General features: G+C 49.3%; 1 protein-coding gene across 3 annotated transcripts in view; it reads right to left on the reverse strand.

The window, feature by feature from the left end:
- Positions 1–2,199: 2,199 nt before the first annotated feature.
- Positions 2,200–24,911, reverse strand: part of jmjd1cb (jumonji domain containing 1Cb) — a 98,471-nt gene continuing 75,759 nt past the window's right edge. For all 3 annotated transcript variants that reach the window (XM_079756933.1, XM_079756932.1, XM_079756934.1), the window contains 18 exons: positions 24,089–24,254; positions 20,499–23,406; positions 16,948–17,149; positions 15,658–15,872; positions 13,765–13,926; positions 13,546–13,635; positions 13,224–13,342; positions 12,462–12,693; positions 10,974–11,176; positions 9,905–10,237; positions 9,395–9,563; positions 9,106–9,196; positions 8,649–8,779; positions 8,433–8,555; positions 6,900–7,039; positions 4,805–4,981; positions 4,449–4,580; positions 2,200–4,123 (listed from right to left, as the gene is read on the reverse strand). In XM_079756933.1, coding sequence (XP_079613059.1) covers positions 4,013–4,123; positions 4,449–4,580; positions 4,805–4,981; positions 6,900–7,039; positions 8,433–8,555; positions 8,649–8,779; positions 9,106–9,196; positions 9,395–9,563; positions 9,905–10,237; positions 10,974–11,176; positions 12,462–12,693; positions 13,224–13,342; positions 13,546–13,635; positions 13,765–13,926; positions 15,658–15,872; positions 16,948–17,149; positions 20,499–23,406; positions 24,089–24,254 — 5,704 coding nt within the window. In that variant the 3' untranslated portion in view covers positions 2,200–4,012. The remainder of the gene's footprint in view (positions 4,124–4,448; positions 4,581–4,804; positions 4,982–6,899; positions 7,040–8,432; positions 8,556–8,648; positions 8,780–9,105; positions 9,197–9,394; positions 9,564–9,904; positions 10,238–10,973; positions 11,177–12,461; positions 12,694–13,223; positions 13,343–13,545; positions 13,636–13,764; positions 13,927–15,657; positions 15,873–16,947; positions 17,150–20,498; positions 23,407–24,088; positions 24,255–24,911) is intronic.

Genomic DNA, 24,911 nt, shown 5'->3' on the forward strand with positions numbered 1-24,911 from the left:
CACACACGCACCATCACACAAACACACTTAAACACACACGCACACTCACACATGCACACACACACACACATCAACACACACGCACATAAAAACACACATGCACGCACACACACATACATAAACACATGCATGCACCCACATACGCACGCACACACGCAAACACACAAACTCACACACACACCCACACACACACACGCACACACACGCGCCTTCATTGATTCAAACAGCATTCTTCTATTTGCATAAAGCCACCCAATAGATATTAAATCCCCATTAGGTGTGTTAGCAGAATGGACCCTAGACAGTTTAGTCTCCGGTCGGCGTCCCTGAGAGACCGGGCCGGACACAGCGCTGGTTCTGTCTCACTGCTAATGTGGACCGCCATTTGTTTCATATTTTCCCCACATGTTAATTAAACGGGGCCTGCTGTGGAATCAGATTTGTGTCAATATAACCCAACAAATCTTCATTAATAGAAAACATTTGAGACTAAACACAAATAACTAAAGCAAAAATAAACTAATCTCAAAAGTCAAACTTTTAAATGCATACAAATGATATGTGTAATAGTGTTACCTTGGTCATTTCCATTTTTTATATTATGCTTTTTTGTTAAAAGTTTCAGTGCAGTTCAGTGCTAGAAACTAAGCTATCACTCAAAAACTCATTAGCCTATGAGCACACCACTGACAAAGCCCACCAACGATTGAAGTTTGTGTCGTAATGTCGCAATGCAAACAAACAAGAGAGCGGCAGCGCCACCGCGTGGCGGACAGAGAGAGTCAGAGGTAAAAAAATCGGTTTGCAAGTTATCATTTTTATTTTTACAATTGTTTTGCTTCAGTTAGTTTCATTCTCTCACAAATCCCATTTTTTTGTTTGCTATTTAAGGAGTTTTGTTTGATTAGATTTACACACATTTGATTCCATAGTCTGCCAGTTGCTCTTTTACTTGCTCTGTATAGGCCTACGTACAGGGGAAGTAAACAGACTTTACTTAATTTAAAGGCATTTATAAATGTTAGAGAGCTGCACAACCTGGGCTCCATTCCATAAAGATGTCCAGTTTTTTTCTCACCACTTGTCCAGTCACTGGTTTGTTCTGGCCTCAAACTCTGTAGTAAAAGTTTGTGCTGAATGATTTGAAATACATTTTGATAAAATGTAAATGTAAAAGCACAGTGTAATTGGGGGGGGGGGGGGGGGGGGATTAAAAGATAGACAAACATATTGATCACAGCTCTCACCTGGTCTCTGACCCGTGGCTATGCCCATTGGCTGCATGTCCGGCAGCAAGCTCCTGTGTTGGACCAGAACAGCACCAGATAGAGGGCTGTGTTGGACCAGCAGGGCATCATACCAGATCATACCAGATCATACCAGGGCTGTTGAGTGGTACTAGACATCAGAGTGGGGTTGATGCCGGCAGAGCATTGTGGTCCTAAACAGAGTGGAGGGGTCCAGTTAGTCTATCTTTACCAGGAGGGGTCCAGCTAGTCTATCTCTACCAGGAGGGGTCTAGCTATGTGGTCTATCTTTACCAGGAGGGGTCTAGCTATGTGGTCTTTATTTTAGAATTAAATTGAATGAAAGGAATGAATGGAAAAAAAAATGCTCATTCAACTCCACGTCCTGGTAACTCTTGGATGTGTCAAGAGTGAAAATGTACCGGCTCAGTAGTGAGGTGCTGTGACGTCAAGTGAACACGTCTCATTTCAGCCAGGGTCTTGTTTGTTACTGTTAGTATAAAGTGTTCTTGATACCGTATGAAGATAGTCAAATGTCAGTAGAGCCTCATATATAATACTTTCCAAGTTACGAATACTTTCAGTTCAGTGCTGCCAGAGTGTGCGGTCTATATGAAGTTATTGCTAAAAGCAGTATCTGGTGTAACACTGACACCTTTTGGTGAACGGAGAGTACTGCATGTTAGGCTCACTTATGCATCCTTATTCCAACCCTGAGAATATTTGCTCACGAGGAATGATACACAGAAAATCATGTGGTGCCTATAGTTGTTCTAAACTACCCCCGGTTCTTTCCTGCAGTCTAATGCTGTCTAAACCAGTTAAAGTCCAGTTCTGACTTCACTCAGAATAGTACAGACCAGTACATTAGGTCCAACACAGCATCTTTACACGGGCTTTAGTGGGAGGGTGGCTGGCTATAGCACACACAACAAAGCAACTGTTTGATAAATCCATTTTTAATGGAAAATGTAAAACCCTTTTAGAACTTCAATCAATGTACAAAGCATGTAACACTTGCACTTTAAATTTGTAAATTGAAGCAAGCCATGTTTTTTTAAAAAAATACCTCGGTGAATGTATATATGTATATATTTACAGATCATAGCTTTTCTTTTTTAAACCATTAAACTTCAAAAGTCGACCATAGTAAATTTTAAACAAAACAAGAAACAAGACAATTAATTTTTCTTAAATAAATTACATCTTTTTTGTAAATTTTGCAATTTTACAGTGAATACTTTGTCAATAAAATGCTGAAGTGTATAAGTAATTGTTTTTTTCTCTTTACATAATACAACTTTACACGGTCTTTACAATAGTTTGGCAGTTACACTTTTAAAAATTATTTTATGGCATGAGGACTGCAGAGCTTAGCAAAAATTCCCAAAGTTACAGGCATCAGCTGGTGTATATGTGCGTGTGCGCATGGATGTGTCTGTGCCTGACTTGGTTTTGTGTGCGTGTACGTGTGTGCGTGTGTGTGTGTGTGTGTCTGTGTGTGTGTGTGTGTGTCCTCCATCACAGTAGAGCCGTATTACAACAAAAAATCATGTAGAAAAAAAACAACATAATAAAACTGTACATAATTACATTTACATGAATGTGTTTCTTATCTCAATAACATCCAGTAATCATAGAGCTATAAAATAAATACATCTTCACAGAGGAAATGTTCATTATGAAAGAGACAACAAATTAACAAGGCTGAAATTAAAAAAAATAAAACAACAGTTACCCAAAAAACAACATAGACACAAAAACAACCACACGCACAAACGTCATACATACATGTGCACACACACACACACACACGCACACACACACATAGATTTCTGTTTTCTTCAAGTTGTGAAAAAACAAACCTTTTCAGGATTTTTCATTCTCGTTACAAATCACAGTTATTGTCATGATTCTGCTGGCTGCTGCTGGTGATGCTGTGATGATAGACTAACAGCCGTGCCTACAGGGCTGTCGGCACAAACAGACAGACACACAAACACACACACACACAGAGACACACACACACACACACACACACACACACACACACACAGACAGACAGTCCCACAGACAGTCCCACAGACAGTCCCACAGACAGTCCAACAGACAGTCCCACAGACAGTCCCACAGACAGTCCCACAGACAGTCCCACAGACAGTCCCACAGACAGTCCCACAGACAGTCCCACAGACAGTCCAACAGACAGTCCAACAGACAGTCCAACAGACAGTCTCAGAGTGGAGGGGATGCCCTGAAGAGGAGTACGGCACCGGGATAGAGGAAGAGCGTCAGAGGGAGGGTCAGAGCGTCGTGTCAACCGGACCTCCCCTGCTGGGTTTGAGCTCCTCGTTGGACACCGCGAGGGCCGTGCGTGGGGGCTGCGGTGCCCTCAGGACACATGAGAAGGTTTGGACCGTCCGTCTCTCTCTCTTCGTTGGATCAATCACAGCATGGAGCGACCAAGCCACGCTCTGCCCTGACCCAGCCCTGTCCGGCCTGCCTGGCCTCAGGCTATTTGGCACTAGAGGTTTGGGATGAAGATGGTTCTGGCGATGATGATGATAGGGATGATGGGGATGAAGGGGATGACGAGGTGGATGATGAAGAGGATGCTGTCTGGTTTGTGTGAATGTTCCTCGTGTGTATGTTTCCCAGCTCCCATGACATCACCAGGGTGTCAGAGACCCGTCCCCCAGCGGGGCCCGGGTCACCGCGGGACCGGGCCCCCCCGGTTCTAGTCCGCTCTGAAGGGGACGGGGGGGTCATGAACGGTCGTCGTCCTCCTCCTCCTGCTCCTCCTCCTCCTCCTCCTCTTCTCCCCTCCTCAGGGTGGCCAACGCCTGCTTCACACAGTGGTACAAGATGTTCTTCACCTGCGGAGGAGAGGGAGATGAAGCTCAACGCAGCCACAGTGCAACAGCCTTGCACTGCAAGTCTCGAACAAAGAGTCCCACAACATAACATAACAAGAGATCACTCTTCTCACGCTGGTTTAAGGTGCTGAAGCCCAAGCTATTCGTTGAACGTAGAAGAGAGGGAAAGAGAGACGAAGACACACAGAAACAGACACAGGATAGACAGAGTGGTGGAAACAGTTTCCCTGAAGGACATTGACTCGATGCCCATTTATACCGGTCCTCCAAAGAGGGAGCTGCCCCTCAGCAGAGGCAGGGCGGGGCAACAGCGGCCTCCTCTCACCTGCAGTTTGTCCTCATAGTTGACCTCCTCCTTGGCGGCCCTCAGCTCCTGGGTGAGGTGGAAGGAGTTGGCCACGTGCTCCGGGGACACAAAGTCGTTGATGACCTGAACACAGCTGTGGAGGTTCTGCACCTGAGGAGGGAGAACGCGGCCGACACTCAGTCCAACACAGCATTTGCACTTGCATGAAACAGTGTAGGGCCCATCATTAGTGGTCCCTGTCCTCGTTTCTCATCGTCTCAGACTCCTACCAGGCGATCGCGGCTTTTCAAAACCATCCAGTTGATGTTGTCCGTTGAAAGAGACCACGATGAAATAAGGTGTGAATGGGTGTGTGGTTCGAGGTGTGTGTGTACCTGGTGCATGGCCCCCGCTGGAATCAGAACAGAGTCTCCCAGGAACTGCACCACTGTCCAGCCCTGCACCCCGTGCTCCTCCAACAGCTGCTGCCGCTGCTTCCTGCTCAGGTACCAGCCCTGCTCTCTGATTGGGTCCTGCTCAGTGGACATGTCCAATCCCTGCTCTTTACTCAGCTGGAAGGGCGGGACAGTCGGTAGAAAGGGAGAGAGGAAATGAAGGCTGTTAGGTTGGGATGAGGAACAGTCCTGCTCTGAACCTCACTAGAACAGGTGAACTCATCGCTGGATGCCAGGTTAGACTAGATGGCTGAAAACTGGGGAACAAGAAAATGAAAGACAGCTTTTGGACATGCAGCTTGATGAGGGTAGATACAGCGCCTTGCAAAAGTATTCACCCCCTTGGCTTTTTACCTATTTTGTTACATGACAGCCTTTAGTTCAATTTTTTTTTAATCTGAATTTTATGTGATGGATCAGAAGACAATAGTCTAAGTTGGTGAAGTGAAATGAGAAAAATATATACATAAAACAATTTTTTAGAAATAAAAAACTGAAATTTGGCATGTGCATATGTATTCACCCCCTTTGTTATGAAGCCCATAAAAAGCTCTGGTGCAACCTTCAGAAGTCACATAATTAGTGAAATGATGTCTACCTGTGTGCAATCTAAGTGTCACATCTGTCAGTACATATACACACATTTTTTGAAAGGCCCCAGAGGCTGCAACACCTAAACAAGAGGCACCACTAACCAAACACTGCCATGAAGACCAAGGAACTCTCCAAACAAGTCAGGGACAATGTTGTTGAGAAGTACAAGTCAGGGTTAGGTTATAAAAAAATATCCAAATCTTTGATGATCCCCAGGAGCACCATCAAATATATCATAACCAAATGGAAAGAACATGGCACAACAGCAAACCTGCCAAGAGACGGCCGCCCACCAAAACTCACAGACAGGGCAAGGAGGGCATTAATAAGAGAGGCAGCACTGAGACCTAAGGTAACCCTGGAGGAGCTGCAGAGTTCCACAGCAGAGACTGGAGTATCTGTACATAGGACGACAATAAGCCGTACGCTCCATAGAGTTGGGCTTACTATTACTTTCAGCAAAAAGCAAAATGGCACGTTTTGAGTTTGCGAAAAGGCATGTGGGAGACTCCCAAAATGTATGGAGGAAGGTGCTCTGGTCTGATGAGACTAAAATTGAACTTTTTGGCCATCAAAGAAAACGCTATGTCTGGCGCAAACCCAACACATCGCATCACCCAAAGAACACCATCCCCACAGTGAAACATGGGGGTGGCAGCATCATGCTGTGGGGATGTTTTTCAGCAGCCGGTACTGGGAAACTGGTCAGAGTTGAGGGAAAGATGGATGGTGCTAAATACAGGGATGTTCTTGAGCAAAACCTGTACCACTCTGTGCGTGATTTGAGGCTAGGACGGAGGTTCACCTTCCAGCAGGACAATGACCCCAAACACACTGCAAAAGCAACACTTGAGTGGTTTAAGGGGAAGCATGTAAATGTGTTGGAATGGCCTAGTCAAAGCCCAGACCTCAATCCAATAGAAAATCTGTGGTCAGACTTAAAGATTGCTGTTCACAAGCGCAAACCATCCAACTTGAAGGAGCTGGAGCAGTTTTGCAAGGAGGAATGGGCAAAAATCCCAGTGGTAAGATGTGGCAAGCTCATAGAGACTTATCCAAAGCGACTTGGAGCTGTGATCGCCGCAAAAGGTGGCTCTACAAAGTATTGACTTTAGGGGGGTGAATAGTTATGCACATTGACTTTTTCTGTTATTTTGTCCTATCTGTTGTTTGCTTCACAATAATAATAAAAAAAAACATCTTCAAAGTTGTAGGCATGTTCTGTAAATTAAATTATGCAAATCCTCAAACAATCCATGTTAATTCCAGGTTGTGAGGCAACAAAACATGAAAAATGCCAAGGGGGGTGAATACTTTTGCAAGGCACTGTATCTAGGATGTACATGCTGTATATTTAGTATACAGCATGTATATGACACATACTTGTAAAACATGTGTATTTCTGGAGTAGTTCCCTAACAGAGGGTGTGTGTGCGCTGACCTTGTGGAGGAAGTCCCTGATGTGGTGCAGGTCCTTGTGGAGGTAGATGTGCCACAGAGCTCCCGGCGTCTCGCTGGAGTCCTTCAGCCTCTTCTTCACGCTCTCATCCAGGTCCTCCTCCTCCAGCCTCTTCAGCACACCTAGCATCACAAACACAGCAGGGGTCACCTAATGGCTCACCTTCTGGTCAGACCAGCTCTCCAGCGGCACCTCGTCCCGTTCACACAGCTCCTTCTGACAGCTCGTGTAAAGGGGGTTCCCCCGCTCACCGGACATTGATCGGAGGGTTCATCGTTTAACTAGAGTTTGTTATTCTGACTGCAGAACACTTGCTGACGCAAGGACACAACGACACAGCCAAAACTAAAGCTGCACAGATCCAGAAAGCAGAAGGAAACTTGACCTAGCATTTACTATATACTATATATAGAATATGCTGAATATTCGAAAATGAGGACTTTTGGAGCGTGCTGAAATGCAGGCTGCATTCTGTATGGCTCTGGGCATAATATCTGATATGATCCACACTAACGATGAAGAGGAGAGGGAGGATGAGACGAAGAGAAAGATACAGAAATATATCAGCATTCTATTGCATTGTGTGGGTTTCCATTTCCTGGCCTAGTTGTGGAATTTAATTATCAAGCAGAGGGAGGGAATGCAGAGAGAAAAAAATATAAAGAGAGCGAGAGCGAGATAGAGCTTAGATTGCATCTTATTTAAATTGTTGTGCTTTGGCAATTGTAAATGCATGTTTTCTATGCCATGAGGGCCTTTGAATGTTAAATCTTCAGAGAGAGGTCCGACACACACTTAAAGCTGGAAAAGAAAGGTAGAATAGGAAAGCATCAGATGCAGTGGGACTAGATGGAGCTCTCTTCATGATCATGTGCTCATGATGATGGCATGAACACATGGATCGATGTGTGGACTGGATGGCCAAACATGGGGATGAGTGTCAATTAAAGGAGGCTGTTAGTAGACAACCATCTGGATAGCAGGGTGGTAGTGTGTGTGTGTATGTGTATGCATGTGTGTGTGTGTTTGTGTGTGTGTATGTCTGGCTGTGTGCCTGGGAATGCTGGTGCTATTTATAGCACCAGACAGGAGAGGAGAGCCGAGGAGGGAAGAGGGAGGAGAGAAAAAAGGCAGCGACAGTGACACTGAGGGGAGGTCTGACGAGAGGAGCTCAGCAGTATGAACACAAAGAGCTCACCTTCTACCTCCTCCAGATGCTGATGAAGGACGTACGATACATTCAGTCCATGAATGGAAGGAACAAGGCAAGAAGGGATCTCTTCAACCTCGTTGGTCGCTAAACTAGGTCAGCCTCCTTATTTACCGGCCTGGGAATCAGACCAGTCTCACCCAGGCTCCCCTCCCATACAAAAGATTTCTGGCCGGTACGAGATAGACCGACCAATTATTTAGCATGAGGCGGGATAAATAAGAGGAGTGCTGTACAACAGTCTGAACTGGTTGGGACGTTTTCCCTAAACGAACACACGATTCTTTTGGTCTTTTGATCCTCACCGGTTTTGGACAGGACCCCGTTGCCCTTGGCCACGCCCACGTAGACCAGGATGGAGATGATGTCAGAGACCTCCACATGCAGGTTGGCGGTGCCAAAGTCCTGGTCCTGGGAGGCCGCCACGCCTGGGGGAACAACAAGGGTCTGTCATTCCGACTGACCCACACACAGATGGGACCGGGACGTTTCTTGGGCGGGGGGTCCGAGGGGAGTCCTACCGTAGGCACAGCAGAGTCTGGGCCCCAGGTCCGGCCTCACGAAGAAGGAGGGCAGGTGGGAGGCCAGGTTGAGGCTCCCCTCCGGGTCGCAGTACTCCGGCAGAGGCAGGTTCCTCATGAGGTCGTCGTACCTGGGGAGGCAGACACACACACACTGGGTGAGTCACCAGACACACACACTGGGTGAGTCACCAGACTAGATCAGGGCTCTGAGGGGGACGGGTTCCTGATGGGGATGGGTTCCTGCTCTGAAGGGGATATGTTCTCTGAGGGGGATGTGTTCCTGCTCTGAGGGGGATGTGTTCTCTGAGGGGGATGTGTTCCTGCTCTGAGGGGGATGTGTTCTCTGAGGGGGATGTGTTCCTGCTCTGAGGGGGATGTGTTCCTGCTCTGAGGGGGGATGGGATCTCTGAGGGAGATGTGTAATCTGTGTGAGTATGCGTGTGCGTGCGTGTACCTGGTGGGCATTAGGACCATGAACTCCTCCCCTGAGGGCCAGTCCTTCAGTCTGTACACCATGGGTTCTCCATCCTTCGACTTGGGACGCTCTGAATGGGCACAGAACACCACTAGATCAGGATTGACAACTTCATGCCATTTATTAGAATGCTCTCTATCCCACTAAACAAGTACACATATACACATGTGCTGGGCAGTCACACAGGTGATAGACAGTCACACACATGGAACACAGTGGTGATCTTGTATCTTTCCATGTCTTTGAGATTAGTCTATGATTGACTTACTGGTGATGTCCTCGAAGCCATCCCAGAACTCCTTGATGCCCGAGCTGGAGACCAGCTGGTCTTTACAGTTCAGGAGGTCTCCCTGATGGTCCGCAAACTCCTGCTTAAATGACTCTGCCTTCCACAGGCTGGGGTTGAGTCGCTTGTGCACCCCCGACACCAACACCGGCTGCGCACACACACACACACACACACACAATTAATGACATTTCATGTACAGAAGAGAAATATCTAGATTCTATAACCCTGTTTCTGGATGTAAAATGTATCTAGATTAACATGCTCACACACATACCAGTGTAGCTTGGCATGATCTCAGAGGATGGGTAGATGCAGCATCTTAACAAATTTCCTTTGATAATGCGGTGAATCATGTTTAATAACATAAGCGCAACTGCTAGGAATGGTAGAAACGTAGTACAGTAGGCTAGTCGGCCCGGCACAGCATTGTGTTTAACGTTCAGGGAACGTCCCCTTGCTCTGTATCGGCTGCTGAGGACGTGACCCTACCTGAGCTTGCCTCCAGCACTCCCTGAAGAGCCTCCAGTTGTTGTCGTTGCGGTGGTCCTTCAGCCACAGCAGCCGCCTGTTGTACAGCCAGCAGTGGGGCACGTCCGGGTACTGGTTGGTGACCTCATCGGGCGTCGCCGCGGTGACGGCCAGCGGCTTCTTCTTGACGTCCACCTTGGGGAACTCGGCGGGGGCGGGGCGGTGGCTGGGGGGGAGGGGCTCCTGTTTGATGGACAGCTTGGCGCTGTGGCGGCTGGCAGGGATCTTGTTCTCCACCACCGAGGCGATGATGTCGTCGAGGATGTTGGGCATGGTCCTCCCGCCCTTACCGCCCTACAGGAAGCAGAGAATAGTGTTCATCATCATGTTAAGACACCTCTAAAAGGCCTTCAGAAGGTTCACATGAGGCTTGTAACTGCATTACAACCTCCTGATTAATTCAGATTATTGGCAATGGAGAAGTTATTCATTTTTAAATATGCTATTTACAGAAATAGCTCAGTGCAGCAATGTACAGTTTGATTAAAAAGTTAGACTTTAGGCGACAAAGTTCCCGATGCTGGGATGAGGTGTGTTTGTGTGTGTACCTTTGTACCTGTGTGTGTACCTATGTGTGTGTGTACACCTGTGTGTGTGTGTGTACCTGTGTGTGTGTGGCTCACTCTCTCTCTCATTTGAGCACAGACGCTGGCACACTTGTACCTTTTGTCAATTTTGTTAAAGGTATCATATTTGTTACTTTCTGCACGTTCAGGTAAGAGCAAGTGTAGCTATATAGCTTCCACTGTTTTATTTTGTCCGCTGTCGGGAGGTTTTTCCTCTGCATTTTTCCCTTTCTGTTATGTGGTATCCACCTTGGCCTTTTCTGCCAATGGGTTTTTTTTTTGGTTGCTGTTACGTGTTTCACTTGTGCGAAACCTTAAGATCACTGTCAACCATAAAACATTGTTTTTCCCCAAAAACCCTGTTGTCGTTTTATACATATTGGACACCGTAACAACCTGTGTGTGTGTGTGTGTGTGTGTGTGTGTGTGTGTGTGTGTGTGTGTGTGTGTGTGTGTGTGTGCACCTGTGACGAGGTTGAGTACACGGGGGCGAAGGCGATGCCGGCGTCGGGGGAGCCCAGGCGCAGCTTCCCGGCGGTGGTGGTGAGCAGGTCCCTCAGCGTGGAGCCCTGCTCCGTGCTGCTGCCCACCAGGGACGAGGTCTTACACTGCTGCAGCACCTCTACGCTCTCGCCCTCCCGCTCCTCCTTCAGCAGCACCTTGTTCTCTGCTGGGGGACAGGGGGAGAGGTGAGGTCCGGCACCACGCAGAGAGCAACAGAGGCCACCTCCATGGCCTCTGAGGGCTGCCCTTTGACCGTTTGATCCCATTCAAAGATTAGAGGGAGTTTCGGCAAACTGCGATGAGGAAATACACCCGAAGCAACGGCATCTCCCGCCATGTGGAATCCCCCCTTCAACAGGGTAGTGTAGTAACAAAGGGGTTACGTCATTGAAACTACGTCCTATGTGTCCACCAGGGGGAAGTGTAGCGTGTCAGATCCAATAGGTCGTACTCTGACACACTTTCAAGCTGGGACTCAGTCATGACTAGGGTGACCAGATGTCCCGCTTTGTATGGGACAGTGCCGCATTTCCATGACTTTGAACGCGTCCCGCAAATTGAGACGTTGTCCCGCATTGTTATTGACAGTCAGACTCGATTTTTTTTTTTTTTGGAAATGCGTGATTTATCATCTAGCATTTATCAAATAGCTGCGTGTGGAGACAGCAGGGCTGTCATCAGGGGGAGGGGCAGGTTGTTTGATCATGTCAATGAAACTTGGTCTCGGACGCAGGTTAAGGGCACGCCCACCACCAAGAAGCAATGCAAGGGCGATCCTAGTCAATCGCCTAGGGCGGCAAATGCGTTGAAGGCGCCCTCTGGTGGCGGCCTTAATTAATTATGAAATATAACTAAATAAGCGAAATAAAACACGTTTATCAAATATGTTTCTAAATAGAACGGAAAAGGGGGGAACGGGGGATTATCTGTTATTGCGGACTGAAACCCCCACTGAAGGTCCCAGGTCGCCTCCTCTCCCCCCCCCCCCCCCCCCAACTTTGTCCCGCATTGTCCCGCACAAACGTAGTCTTTGTCCCACTTCTGGTGAATTGGGATCTGGTCACCCTAGTCATGACTGAATAGTGGTTTTAGACATTTGTTCATTTGAAGCGGGTGATTTGTGGTGTGACGGTCATCAGACACGAGTCATAGTTTGATGCAGCGTGTGAGAGAGATGCTATAGAGCAGGGGGCGGCATGCGGCTCAGGAGGCAGTGCGTATTGGCTTGTAACTGTCCCTGTCTCCCGACGAGCAGGCTGTCGCCCTGCATGGTTGACTCCGCCATCATTGTGTGAATGTGTGAATGAATGGTGATAAGTCGCAAAAGTCAGCAAACCCCCTAAACTTAAGGGGAAGTGTGCAGCGCGTAGGTCTGTATGGGTCCAGGTCTCTATAGTTCTAACGTGGACCTTTACAGCAAGACCATTCAGTGGGAGACAAAACATCACCTTTCTTCTCCTCTCTGGATTTCTGCTCGGCCAGATCGGCTAGGAAGTGCAACGGTGACTGGGACTCCGGGGGCGTGGCCAGGGGACTGCTGGGACTCCCGGCCCCTCCCCCTCCTCTGGCCCCGCCCCCGTTGGTCTCGGCCACGCCCCGCTCAAAGCCCTGCTGGGAACACGGCTCGGCCTTCACCAGCGCCAGCTGCTTGTTGCTGTGGTTCAACATGTTCTGAAGAACCTGGAGAGAGAGAGAGAGAGAGAGAGAGAGAGAGAGAGAGAGAGAGAGAGAGAGAGAGAGAGAGAGAGAGAGAGAGAGAGAGAGAGAGAAAGAAAGAAAGAAAGAAAGAGAGAGAGAGAGACAGAGAGACAGAGAGAGACAGAGAAAGAGAGATAAAAAAAAAGAGGGGGGGGAAAAAAGAGAGGATAGTTATAAACAATCTTTTTTACACAAAAATACATATTAGATGTGGAAAAGTACAAGAATCAAACAATATCTCACTACAATGTATTCTTCCCTGATGCTGTCTTTCATTGACACAATTATTCTATTTAAATGGACATTTGAGGACCTCAAGTCAACATCTTCTTCAATATTATCATTCTCTTTATTAGAATATACAACAAATGTATAGAATTATTATGCAAACATGTCAGTGATGTATGATGGTAGTGGTTGAACATCCCTGGTGACTCGACAGACAGACAGACAGACAGACAGACAGACAGACAGACAGACAGACAGACAGACAGACAGACAGAGCAGGGTACCTGGGAGACTCCGTTGGTGGAGGGCAGCTTGTGCAGGGGGGCCGGTTTGCAGGGGCAGTGGGAGGCGATGCTGAACTTGTCCCTCAGGGAGTGCATTGAGCTCACCAGGTCTGCCAGCACTATGGACACAAGGAGAACCACACACACAACAAACGGATTGAGGAGAGAGGAATCCAAGAGGACACTGATGGTAACTAGGAACACGTCATACTATGAAATAGAAGAGACCAAGACCGAAGTAGTGGCTTCAAAGGAAGGAGGGATGGTCATGGAGTCCAGGACAAAAGAGTTTTCATGTAAGTGCAAATGTAATGGTTCTTACCAGTGCCCGGTATAATCTGTGTTGGCATGAGGTGCTTGTGGTCATGGGGTTGCCCTTTAACACACTTCAGCCAAGCGTACAGCTCCTTGTCTGAGACAGGGAATGTCACAACACAACACAACCTTTATACATCTATAGTATGAGAAGACAGACACAACATTACCAGATAAACATCCTCAATAGATCTCCATCTGTGCATGGGTGGCGGGGGGTACTCACAGTGCGGGCCCCTGGAGCTCTTCCTCTCCTTGGCCTTGTAGCAGTCCAGGCAGACCACAAAGCCACACTTCTGACACACCCAGTGGATGTTGAAGAGTGTGGCCTCACAGGCGTCACACATCTCCCTCACGCCGCGCACCGCTCGCTTCCACGCTAGCTTGACTGCACACATCAGACCACAGCAGCCGTCAGTACACTGGGGGGCTGTTTCTACCAGACCAGTACACTGGGGGGCTGTTTCTACAAGACCAGTACACTGGGGGGCTGTTTCTACCAGACCAGTACACTGGGGGGCTGTTTCTACCAGACCAGTACACTGGGGGGCTGTTTCTACAAGACCAGTACACTGGGGGGCTGTTTCTACCAGACCAGTACACTGGGGGGCTGTTTCTACCAGACCAGTACACTGTGCTGCTGTTTCTACCAGACCAGTACACTGTGCTGCTGTTTCTACCAGACCAGTACACTGGGGGGCTGTTTCTACCAGACCAGTACACTGTGCTGCTGTTTCTACCAGACCAGTACACTGGGGGGCTGTTTCTACCAGACCAGTACACTGTGCTGCTGTTTCTACCAGACCAGTACACCGTCCTGCTGTTTCTACCAGACCAGTACACTGTGCTGCTGTTTCTACCAGACCAGTACACTGTGCTGCTGTTTCTACCAGACCAGTACACTGTCCTGCTGTTTCTACCAGACCAGTACACTGTGCTGCTGTTTCTACCAGACCAGTACACTGTGCTGCTGTTTCTACCAGACCAGTACACTGTGCTGCTGTTTCTACCAGACCAGTACACTGTGCTGCTGTTTCTACCAGACCAGTACACTGGGGGGCTGTTTCTACCAGACCAGTACACTGTGCTGCTGTTTCTACCAGACCAGTACACTGGGGGGCTGTTTCTACCAGACCAGTACACTGTGCTGCTGTTTCTACCAGACCAGTACACCGTCCTGCTGTTTCTACCAGACCAGTACACTGTGCTGCTGTTTCTACCAGACCAGTACACTGTGCTGCTGTTTCTACCAGACCAGTACACTGTCCTGCTGTTTCTACCAGACCAGTACACTGTGCTGCTGTTTCTACCAGACCAGTACACTGTGCTGCTGTTTCTACCAGACCAGTACACTGTGCTGCTGTTTCTACCAGACCAGTACACTGGGGGGCTGTTTCTACCAGACCAGTACACTGTGCTGCTGTTTCTACCAGACCAGTACACTGGGGGGCTGTTTCTACCAGACCAGTACACTGTGCTGCTGTTTCTACCAGACCAGTACACTGTGCTGCTGTTCCAGTGAAATAAAATCGGCCGATGCCGATAAACGTAAAAAACGCAAATATCGGCGGATATATCTGTCAATCACTAATCATAATGTATCCAGTGTTTCTCTTGGAGGTCATGAGGTCAGTAGGTCATCTTACGGCCCTGATACACGTCAAACTAAATCCAAAATAGAGCTGGGAGCTCAGTAGAAACAGTCTTGTCCCACACGCCTCCCCATACAGCGCTGCCTGCAGTCAGTCCACAAATAGCAGTGGCAGTATCTTGTGTCAGTAAATATTTAGCATAGCGTCCTGCTCTGGGTTTATTTTAAGATGAATCTGAGATTGTGACAGATTGCATAACATGTCTGTGTGTTTGTAACCTCAAGGAGAGATTAAGGAAGACGTGGAGACAAAATATGGATATGCCAATACATTGTCGCCCTTCTTTGTGCGATATGAGAATCAATAGACTGGAGCCAAATATAGAGATTCGATTTTGGATATTAACGTATCATATGGTCAGGTTCCCTTTGATTCCCTACCCTTGTGGAGATGGTGGTTAGAACAATAGCCCCACAGTGTGGAGCAGCCCTTCCCCTCTGGTCCCCTGCAGGGGGGGGGACACTCACCTTCCTTGCGGACCCAGGAGGCGGCGCTGTTCTCCGTGGAGACCATCTGGCAGAACTTGTCACCGATGAAGCCCAGGATGTAGCGGGCGGTGCCTCGCTCCAGGAGGCTCTCCTCCAGCACCCCAGGGAGCCACAGGGCCAGAGCCTCCTGGTCAAACTGGTCGGGGCTGGAGAAGCCGTCCATGCGGATCACCCCGTTCTTACTGTACGACAGCCTGGGGGGGCGACACCAGACATGGTCCTCTTAGTCAAACAACCCCTGGACTGTACAATAGAGAGGTCACCACTGTAGGACTGAGGCCTAGGGGTCACAGACAACCCACTGAGCTGAGAGGACGTTTATTCAGGGTTAGCGTGACTCAATCAATGCTCACCGTTCCCGTTTTGGTCACTTTAATGCACGTGAAGCCAGTACTTACTAATGTGCTGATTGTAGAGGCTTTGGGAGGACGTAATGACATGTAAATGACAGTCAGCAGGGGGAGGGATTAGGGAATCCAAGCATGCTGGAAGAAATATCAGGAGGCCCACTCAAAATGTGCTCAACATCGCAGATGGAGGGAGATAAATGGTAGAGAGACAGAGGTAGAGAGAGGGAAGAAAAAGGAAAGAGAGAAATTGCACACTCAAACCAGTAGCAACCCGTTTGGTGAGAGAGAGAAAAAGAGATTATGGAGCAGAAAAGCCTCTTTGTCAGATTTACCCCACTAGACCCCAGACTTACACTTATGGATTATGTAACTTGTGTTGGTTTGCATATGTGTCCTGGTATTTATTTTTCAAATGTGTGCAGGCATGTGTCCATGTGTCCGAGAGAGAGCGAGAGAGAGAGCAAGCTCGAACGAGAGAGAGAGATAGAGAAAGAGAGAGAGAGAGAGCGAGAGAGAGATTGCAAGGGACTTCCATGCAGTGCAGAAACTGATATGGTTGGTAAGATAGCGGCTGATTGGTTTAGAAGGTAAAAGGACTGAGCTAGCAGAAGACTGCTGGTGAACAACATGGGCCCCTTCTGTGTTTATGTACTGGAGTGAAACAAAACACAGCAGCAGAACCCTCCCAAACCCTCACGTGTGCTGAGTACTGGGATCAGGGATACCTCCAACTGACAGCCGTCCATCATTCACACAAATAAATATATATTGTATACACACAGAGGGAATTTGCAGACGGTAGACTTTGCAAAATGTAATATGAAGATTCAGTGCAGGCGGGTTTCTGTCTGGCACAAACCTGCCTGGACTGAATGTGCAGAAAGAAGCATTGAGTTAGGAAACGGAAGAAAGTGTTTACCGTCTGAAGTAGTAGAAGCGGCAGAAGACGGGCGAGTGTGCTGGCTCCTCCCCCTTCTTGCTGCGCAGCACCCGACACTCCCGGCACTTCTGCAGGTTGGGCCCCATCTCTGAGCACGAGTCGTCCTGCAAGAACGACTCGCCCGTCTGCTTCAGCTTCTTCACCTTCCTCCAGTCCTTCAGCACCGAGCGCGGGACACCGTCTGAGGGACACCAGGGGGTGAGGACACGCTACACACTCTGAGGGATACCAGCTGAGGACATGCTACACACTCTGAGGGATACCAGCTGAGGACACGCTACACACTCTGAGGGATACCAGCTGAGGACATACTACACACTCTGAGGGACACCAGGGGGTGAGGACACGCTACACACTCTGGGCCCTATCTTGCACTGGGCGCAATTTACTTAATCACTGGCGCCATGTGTCGTTGCTAGTTTGCAACTGGGGCAGAGCGTTCTTTTCCCTCCTGCGCCACACGTCGGTAAATTAGGGAATGATCTTGCACCCAATGGGCGGTTCGGCGAAAGGAGGAGGCGTGTTCTGGCACAAACGTTCCCTGGTGCTATTTTGCAGTTTCAGAAACCACTTGCGCCACAAACCAGGAAATACCTGGTTTAAAGTCAGTGGCGCGTTGTTCAGATGCTTTTTTAAGGGCATGCATAATGTTGCTTGTGCACCTCGCGCATACACTTTGCTTCTCTCATCTACCTAGCCACACATTCTTGATAAATTATTTGGGAAAGAACAGCTGATACAGCGGTAATAAGTTGTACTTTTAAATCAATGCATCTGCAAACACTGTACAGCAAACCCATTTTCTTGACACATACATGCCCATAACTTTTAGGATAGATGAGTATTTGATCGTGAGAAAACATTGTTTTACCGCGAGTGAGTGTTAAAAAGAATGAATGATGCGGGCGCGTGTGTGTGTACGTGTAAAATAATTAATGAAAGCGGGCGCACGTGTGTGCATCCATCTGTTTAAACACACGCAAACTAAACACGTAACGCATAATACAGTCCATGGCAATGTATATTAACGGGGGGACACATGCATATTAGGAACACAGAAGTCGATAACGATAATGCATACAATACTGATACGAAACAATGTTTATAATGTATTGCGTATATCATTAAATAGAACCACAGTTACCGCATATCATATGTTATATCATATAAGTTTTTTTTGCCGAAATTTATTTGAGGACTCAGTATTTCTGAAGTTGTGGAAGAAAACCTTATTCCATGTGTGGATTAGGTCATATTATTTGGCCATAAACTGAGCCATTTTAAGTTTAAAATTCATGTGCATCTGTCTCATCGGAGAATCATGGCAACATGGTGGTCAGTGGCTTTTGAATCCACTGATCCGTCCCAGTCAGTCTCGGTCACAGCAGAGCTTCAATGTGGCCTACAAGGTTCTGAAAACACATGACTTCCATACTATCAGAGCAGGCCTACTTCCATCATCACACATTAGACTGGTGGTTTGAACATTGTGCAAAGTGTTGATTAGATCGCACAGCAGGAACAGCGCTATTCACTCAGAGAGAAATCACACGGCCGCTATTTCTGTGGCTGAAGGAACACCATAAAAGGTAAAAACATCAGCCTCTATTCACGTTTATTCAACTACCATTATTAGGAGGGAGAGCCTTTGGTATATTTTGGCATTGTGCAAACATTTTCAATAACCTCTTGGTCCTATGGCCAAATTTATTTATTATACAACAAGTTTAAAGTCTTGCCGATTCTCACACTGGATGGCTACCAGAGAATTATGATAATGTTCTAATTTCCAATATTATTGGGTCATTTAGATGAGGGCTAGCTTTCCCTCAACTCACTGTTCTCAGAGGGATGTCTCACGGCCCTTACATATCGTTATAGATTATAGCTGGGATTTCACTGGGAAATTCAGATGAAATGTTACAAAACCTTCTCTCTCTGCAGATTGCAGATATTAATACATAGACATAAAATGAAGATTATTCATTTCTCTTTTTTTATATATATATTTTCATTAAAAACAAAACCCCTCCTGACATATAAGACACATACCATTAGTATATGCTACAAGTGAACCTCCTAAGGCACAATTTGATTGATTCGCTATCTCGGGATTGTTTTCATTGCAAAATGTCCCGCTTTGTTTGCTAATAAAAAAATAAATCCTGTCAAAAAGGGTTATGTTGTTTATATTTTGAGTGTTCACCTGTAGTATATACTAAAACAATTATTCACCTCAGGCTCCGTGAATAGTGGGGAATAGGCCCACTATTCACTTCGCCTTAATAACTGTTAAATATTGGGGCTCGGGACAGCATGAGGGCCTGCCTTTTAGTGTGGATTGAGTATGACAGGACACACACACACACACACACACACACACACACACACACACACACACACACAGCTGCACACCAGATGTGGATAAGTGTGTGAAACCCTAGACATTGCCGTCATGGAGCTCTTGTTCTGGGATGTGGACGAAGCCAAGCACCGAATGCTCTAGAACAGTGGTTCTCAACCTTTTTTGAGCAAACGCCCCCATACCTTACCCTGATCCTCTGGTGCGTGAATGAATGGCCTGGGAACCGCGGGCACCGTGACAGCAGCCCGGGAACCGCGGGCAACGCGGCTCGGGCAACGCGGGCACCGCGAAAACAGATCGCGCGCAGAGGCCTAATTAGGCCTATATATCTTGTAATTTAAAATGCAACAGTCTTTTCGTGGAGACTACGCTCAGAGCAGCTGGAACCTTACAACAGCAAGAGGAAGGAGGAAAACGGGCTATGAAACATAACCCGCGAATTTGGGTTATGTTTATCAGCGATAGAGATCATGACGACAGCTGATGTAACCGGAGTCTGGGCGCGTGCAGGACCGAACCGTGCTGTATGACCACTGTTACACTGCGCATGGACAGTAAAAAGTAGCTGAGACGGTAGAGTGGTTAGAAACCAATAAATGAAAATAGGCTATTTATTTCAGGTAGAATATTTTTCCACCCAAAAAAATGAAAAACCATGAAAGTTTAAAATACCCCCCAAAAAATGTAGTCTGTACATCAGAGCAGAAGACTACAGCAGAGACCGAGGGGAGATCAGAGAACGACTCCATTGGAAAACACTAGTGGCCGTGGAAGAAGGGGGGGGACGTGTGTCTGTGTGTGTGTGTGATGAGCTCACTGCCTCTAGGGTCAAAGGCCAACACTTAAAGTTACTCTGTCAGGAAATGATTCTAGGAAAGTTAATGGGAGCCAGCTTGACGAGAGGCGCGGTGCTGGGAAGAAGCTCTGCAGCTCCGCTTTACATACCCTCGATTGCTCCACCAGCTCGGGCCTCACACCCACGCCTGCTCACAACATAACCCCAGCACTGGGGAGGAGAGCAGAAATACTGCTTTCACCATTCGCATTGTCCAATTCTAGAGCCCCAACAACTCATTCAATGCAGAATTCCTAGCCAAGTTGTACCACTGGTATTCAGGCTGAAGCACCTGAACCGGTTGAGCGTAAAGTGAGAGTCTAGACTTACTGCTGCTGGCAAGCTTGAGCTTCGTCTTCTCCCGGGCGGACCTGAAGACGCCGTTGGGCTTTACGTCGTCCTCGTCCTTGTCGTTGTCCCCTCTCCTCTTGGCCATGTCGTTCTGCTTCTTCTTGTAGGTGGGTTTGGGCTGGCGCTTGGCCCGGGCCTCCGTCTTACTCTCGCTGGCGTCGGAGTCGTCCCCGGCGCTCTCCGAGCCCGACTCGTACGTCCGCTTGCTGGCCTTCCGGCCCGGGGTGGAAGGCTTCCTCTCCTCCGCCCCCACGTCCGCCGCCGCTGCCTTCTCCTCCGGCGCCCGCTCGCTCACTTTGACGCCGCTCTCCTTGCCTTTCTCTGGGTTGCCGGAGGTGGAGGCGATGAGGTTGACGGAGCACGGCTTGATCATCTCAGCCATGGCCGCGTTGTTGCTCTGCAAGGTGCTGGCTGTAGCCGGCGGCGGCCCGGGGACCTTCTCCGGTTTGGCGCAGACCGCCGGGGCTGCGCTGGTCGTCGTGGTGTTCCTGTCCTCCTCCGAGTGCCTGGTCAACCAGGCCTTCTTCAGCTTGTGGTAGTTGCTGGACTGCCCGCTGGCAGCCGTGGCGGGCAGGCCATTGGGCAGCGGGCTGGACTTGCCCGGAGTCGTGTGGCCACTCGCTGAGCTGCTGCTGTCGATGGAGGAGGTCGACGCCTGGCTGGAGAAGGAGGGAGGAGGGGAGCTGTTGGGGATGGGCTTGTCGGCCGACTGGAGGGGAATGGACGAGCTTCCAGGAGCAGCGGTGGGGGGTGCACTGGTGCAGCTGTTTCTGGACTGGGCTGCAGCTAAGGCAGCTTTGTGCTTCTTGAGGTGAACAAAAGAGGGAGAGAAGGCTTGGCTCGGGCTGGAGACAGAGCTGGGCATGGGAGTGATGCTCGGGCTGGGGTGGGGCGTTCCCGCCGGACTAGGGGGAAGCCAGGAAACGCCGGGAGAAGAGGTGCGGGACCCGAAGCCCTCTTGATCAGAGAGACCCGAGTTGCCTAGTGGACGGCCGGCATGGCCAGCTTTATGAGCTGCGAGGTCACCTCTCGCTGAGACATAGCATCCTAGATCCGGACCACTTATTCCACGCTTTCCTGGTGAGCCGAGTGTGGACAAGGCAGAGATCTCAGTCCTGTCCAGTGCATTAGTGTGGATGGCTCCGGTATTTCTCTGCATACCACACATTGATGTTGACTTTTTGTACTGAGCACACATATCGTCCAGGTTGGTATTAGGCTGTATGACTCTACCCATTCCTGGGCTATAGCCCGGCTCCTTCACACCATCCATCGGCCTGGGACTGTCCAGCTGGGGCTTGGCTGAGTACAGCCTCCCCTGGGGCAGCTCCTTATGGATCATGGCAGGGAGTCTGTTAGCCCCCAGGGGAGGGCTCCCCTCGTATTTGATGCATGTCGACGGGCGCACAATGACGGACGCCATGGCGGCGTGAGGCTTGCCCCATAGCGAGCTGCAGGCAGTCTCTCCGGGGAACCACACTCCCCTCTCCGCTCCCTTCTCCTGTTGGCTCACATCGCGGCTCCTCCAGCCTTCTGCTGACGACGTCATCACCATCCTGTCAGCGGCGGCGGGGGCAGAGCCGATGGTGGCGGTGGTGCCAGCCGCCCCCTGCCCTTTGACCTCCCTGGTCTCCGGCAGTAGTGTAGGAGGCTTCTGCTGCTCCGCCGATGTCTTGCTTCCCGCCGCCGCCACACTCACCGGCTGTATGGGCGTGAGTGTGGGCGGAGACAAGCGGCCACCATAGCCTCCCCTATCCCTCTCCCGTTCCCTCTCCCGCTCGGCAGCTTCCTTCCGCTCCAGCGCATACTGTGTGGGTGGATGGAAAACGGGCGCTCGGTGAAGAGATGGCATTCCCCTGAGCTGCTGCTGCTGTTGATGCTGCTGCTGTTGATGCTGCTGCTGTTGATGCTGCTGTAGCTGCTGTTGATGCTGCTGCAGCTGCTGTTGGTGCTGCTGCAGCTGCTGTTGGTGCTGCTGCTGATGCTGAAGCTGTTGATGCTGCTGCTGTTTATGCTGTTGATGCTGCTGCTGCTGTTGTTGATGCTGCTGCTGTTGATGCTGCAGCTGCTGCTGCTGCTGCTGCTGCTGTTGATGCTGCTGCTGTTGATGCTGCTGCTGTTGATGCTGCTGATGTTGATGCTGCTGATGTTGATGCTGCTGCTGTTGATGCTGCTGCTGTTGATGCTGCTGCTGTTGTGTCTGCTGCTGCATCTGCTGCTGGTGGTGCTGGTGGTGATGATGGTGCTGCTGCTGTTGTTGTTGCTGCTGTGGGTGAGGATGATGATGGTGGTTCAGGGAGGATGAAGGGCTGTGGCGCTCCAGATGATGGCGCTCCATCCCCACCACGTGGTGTTGCTGGACCAGCGAGGCCTGCTGGCTGAGGTGCTCTGTGATTTTGCCAGCCAGACCCTCCCCGCCTTCAGGCTGGTGCTTGATGAGGGGAGGCGGCTTGGAGAGGGAGGCCTTAGAGCTGTAGCTGCCCAGAGAAGGAGCCCCCTGGACGGGTACAGACTGGGTGGCCACGATGCTGGAGACCACGGCCCCGACCGAGACCTTATCATAGTAGGAGTTGAGCTCCTTGGTGGGGTACAGCCTGGGGGGCTCGTTCACCACACTGTTGGACAGCGTGGTGAAGTAGTTGCTCTTCTCTGACTGGGCCGCGTGCGGGTGTGGATGGGGATGGCCGGCCTTGGGGTTGGGGGGTGTGAGGGACGGGAGGTGAGAAGGAAAGTGCGTCTCCCGGTCTCTGTCCCGGTCTCTCTCGGCCCCCAGGTCGGCTGGCCGGTGGATCTTGGCGGTGAACGGGGCCACCTCGATACTCTCTTGGAGAATCCTTCGGTTCTCCTCCTTGTATTTGCTGGCTCTGTCTGCCGCTTGCACCGCGTCCTGTTGAGGAGTAAGGCACACCTCATCAATCCTCCCCAATGTACTCCAAAATACTCAGAAAAGGCAAAGACATGACAGCCTGTTATATTTACCTGGGAATGGGCGTAGTGTTTGAGGGTATATGTACCTGGGTATGGGCGTAGTGTTTGAGGGTATAGGTACCTTGGTATGTGTTAGTGTTTGAGGGTATATGTACCTGGGTATGGGCGTAGTGTTTGAGGGTATAGGTACCTGGGTATGTGTTAGTGTTTGAGGGTATATGTACCTGGGTATGGGCGTAGTGTTTGAGGGTATATGTACCTGGGTATGGGCGTAGTGTTTGAGGGTATATGTACCTGGGTATGGGCGTAGTGTTTGAGGGTATAGGTACCTTGGTATGTGTTAGTGTTTGAGGGTATATGTACCTGGGTATGGGCGTAGTGTTTGAGGGTACATGTACCTGGGTATGGGCGTAGTGTTTGAGGGTATATGTACCTGGGTATGTGTTAGTGTTTGAGGGTATATGTACCTGGGTATGGGCGTAGTGTTTGAGGGTATATGTACCTGGGTATGGGCGTAGTGTTTGAGGGTATATGTACCTGGGTATGTGTTAGTGTTTGAGGGTATATGTACCTGGGTATGGGCGTAGTGTTTGAGGGTATATGTACCTGGGTATGGGCGTAGTGTTTGAGGGTATATGTACCTGGGTATGGGCCAGGCGTGCATGCTTGCCCTGGGCTTCCAGGTAGAGGCGGTGGAGATGGGCATCTTTCCCGGTGGCGGTCCGACTCTGGTCCGTATGCTCTTGCTTAAGCTGGGCCAACGTCAAGGTTCTGATTGGATCCATGAAGCTTTGTTTATCCATGTCACTGGGAAACACAGCAGGGGGGGAGGAGTTCAGACCAACATCCCAGAACCTCTGCAATACTGGCAAGGAGTCTTCAGATGGCGGCATTTACAGTGGAATGACAGCTAACTACAATCCCTACGCGTCCAGGTCTGTTCTTCCATCAATGCATTATTATAAGCGAAAGGTGCACAATGGCACATTGTTCCAGAAGATGCCATGGAAACAGAAAGACACGTGTGTGTACATCAATGTCAAATGTAAACGATGCTATTGCCGCATTATGTCTATCTGTAAACAGAGCCTTTTCAGGCTGTGAGGGTGTTGGTTTGTGATTACAAAACTGTACGGAGAGGGTTTAATACCCTTTCTAAGAATGTTTGATGCTTTTATAACAAGTGAGCGACAGAGTTCTACCATGCACCACATCATATGTGTCTGACTCTGTATCGGACAACCCTGATGTCCGTCCAACATGTCCGTACCCTGAACATATAACAAGGCTGTCTGAACAAACCAAGCCCTGATCCCTCTCCCCACCTCCCCTTCTAGCATGGCCCCTAGCAGCTGCCCTAGCAGCCAGTAATGAGGTGAACCAAGGGGAGGAAACCCCCTGTTGATCCTTTGACTGCTTTGCTTGCTGCCCCCAGATGACCCAACAGAAAGCCTTTGAGTCATG

The sequence above is a fragment of the Pollachius pollachius genome (assembly GCF_949987615.1).
Source record: "Pollachius pollachius genome assembly, chromosome: 19".
Taxonomy (NCBI): Eukaryota; Metazoa; Chordata; class Actinopteri; order Gadiformes; family Gadidae; genus Pollachius; species Pollachius pollachius.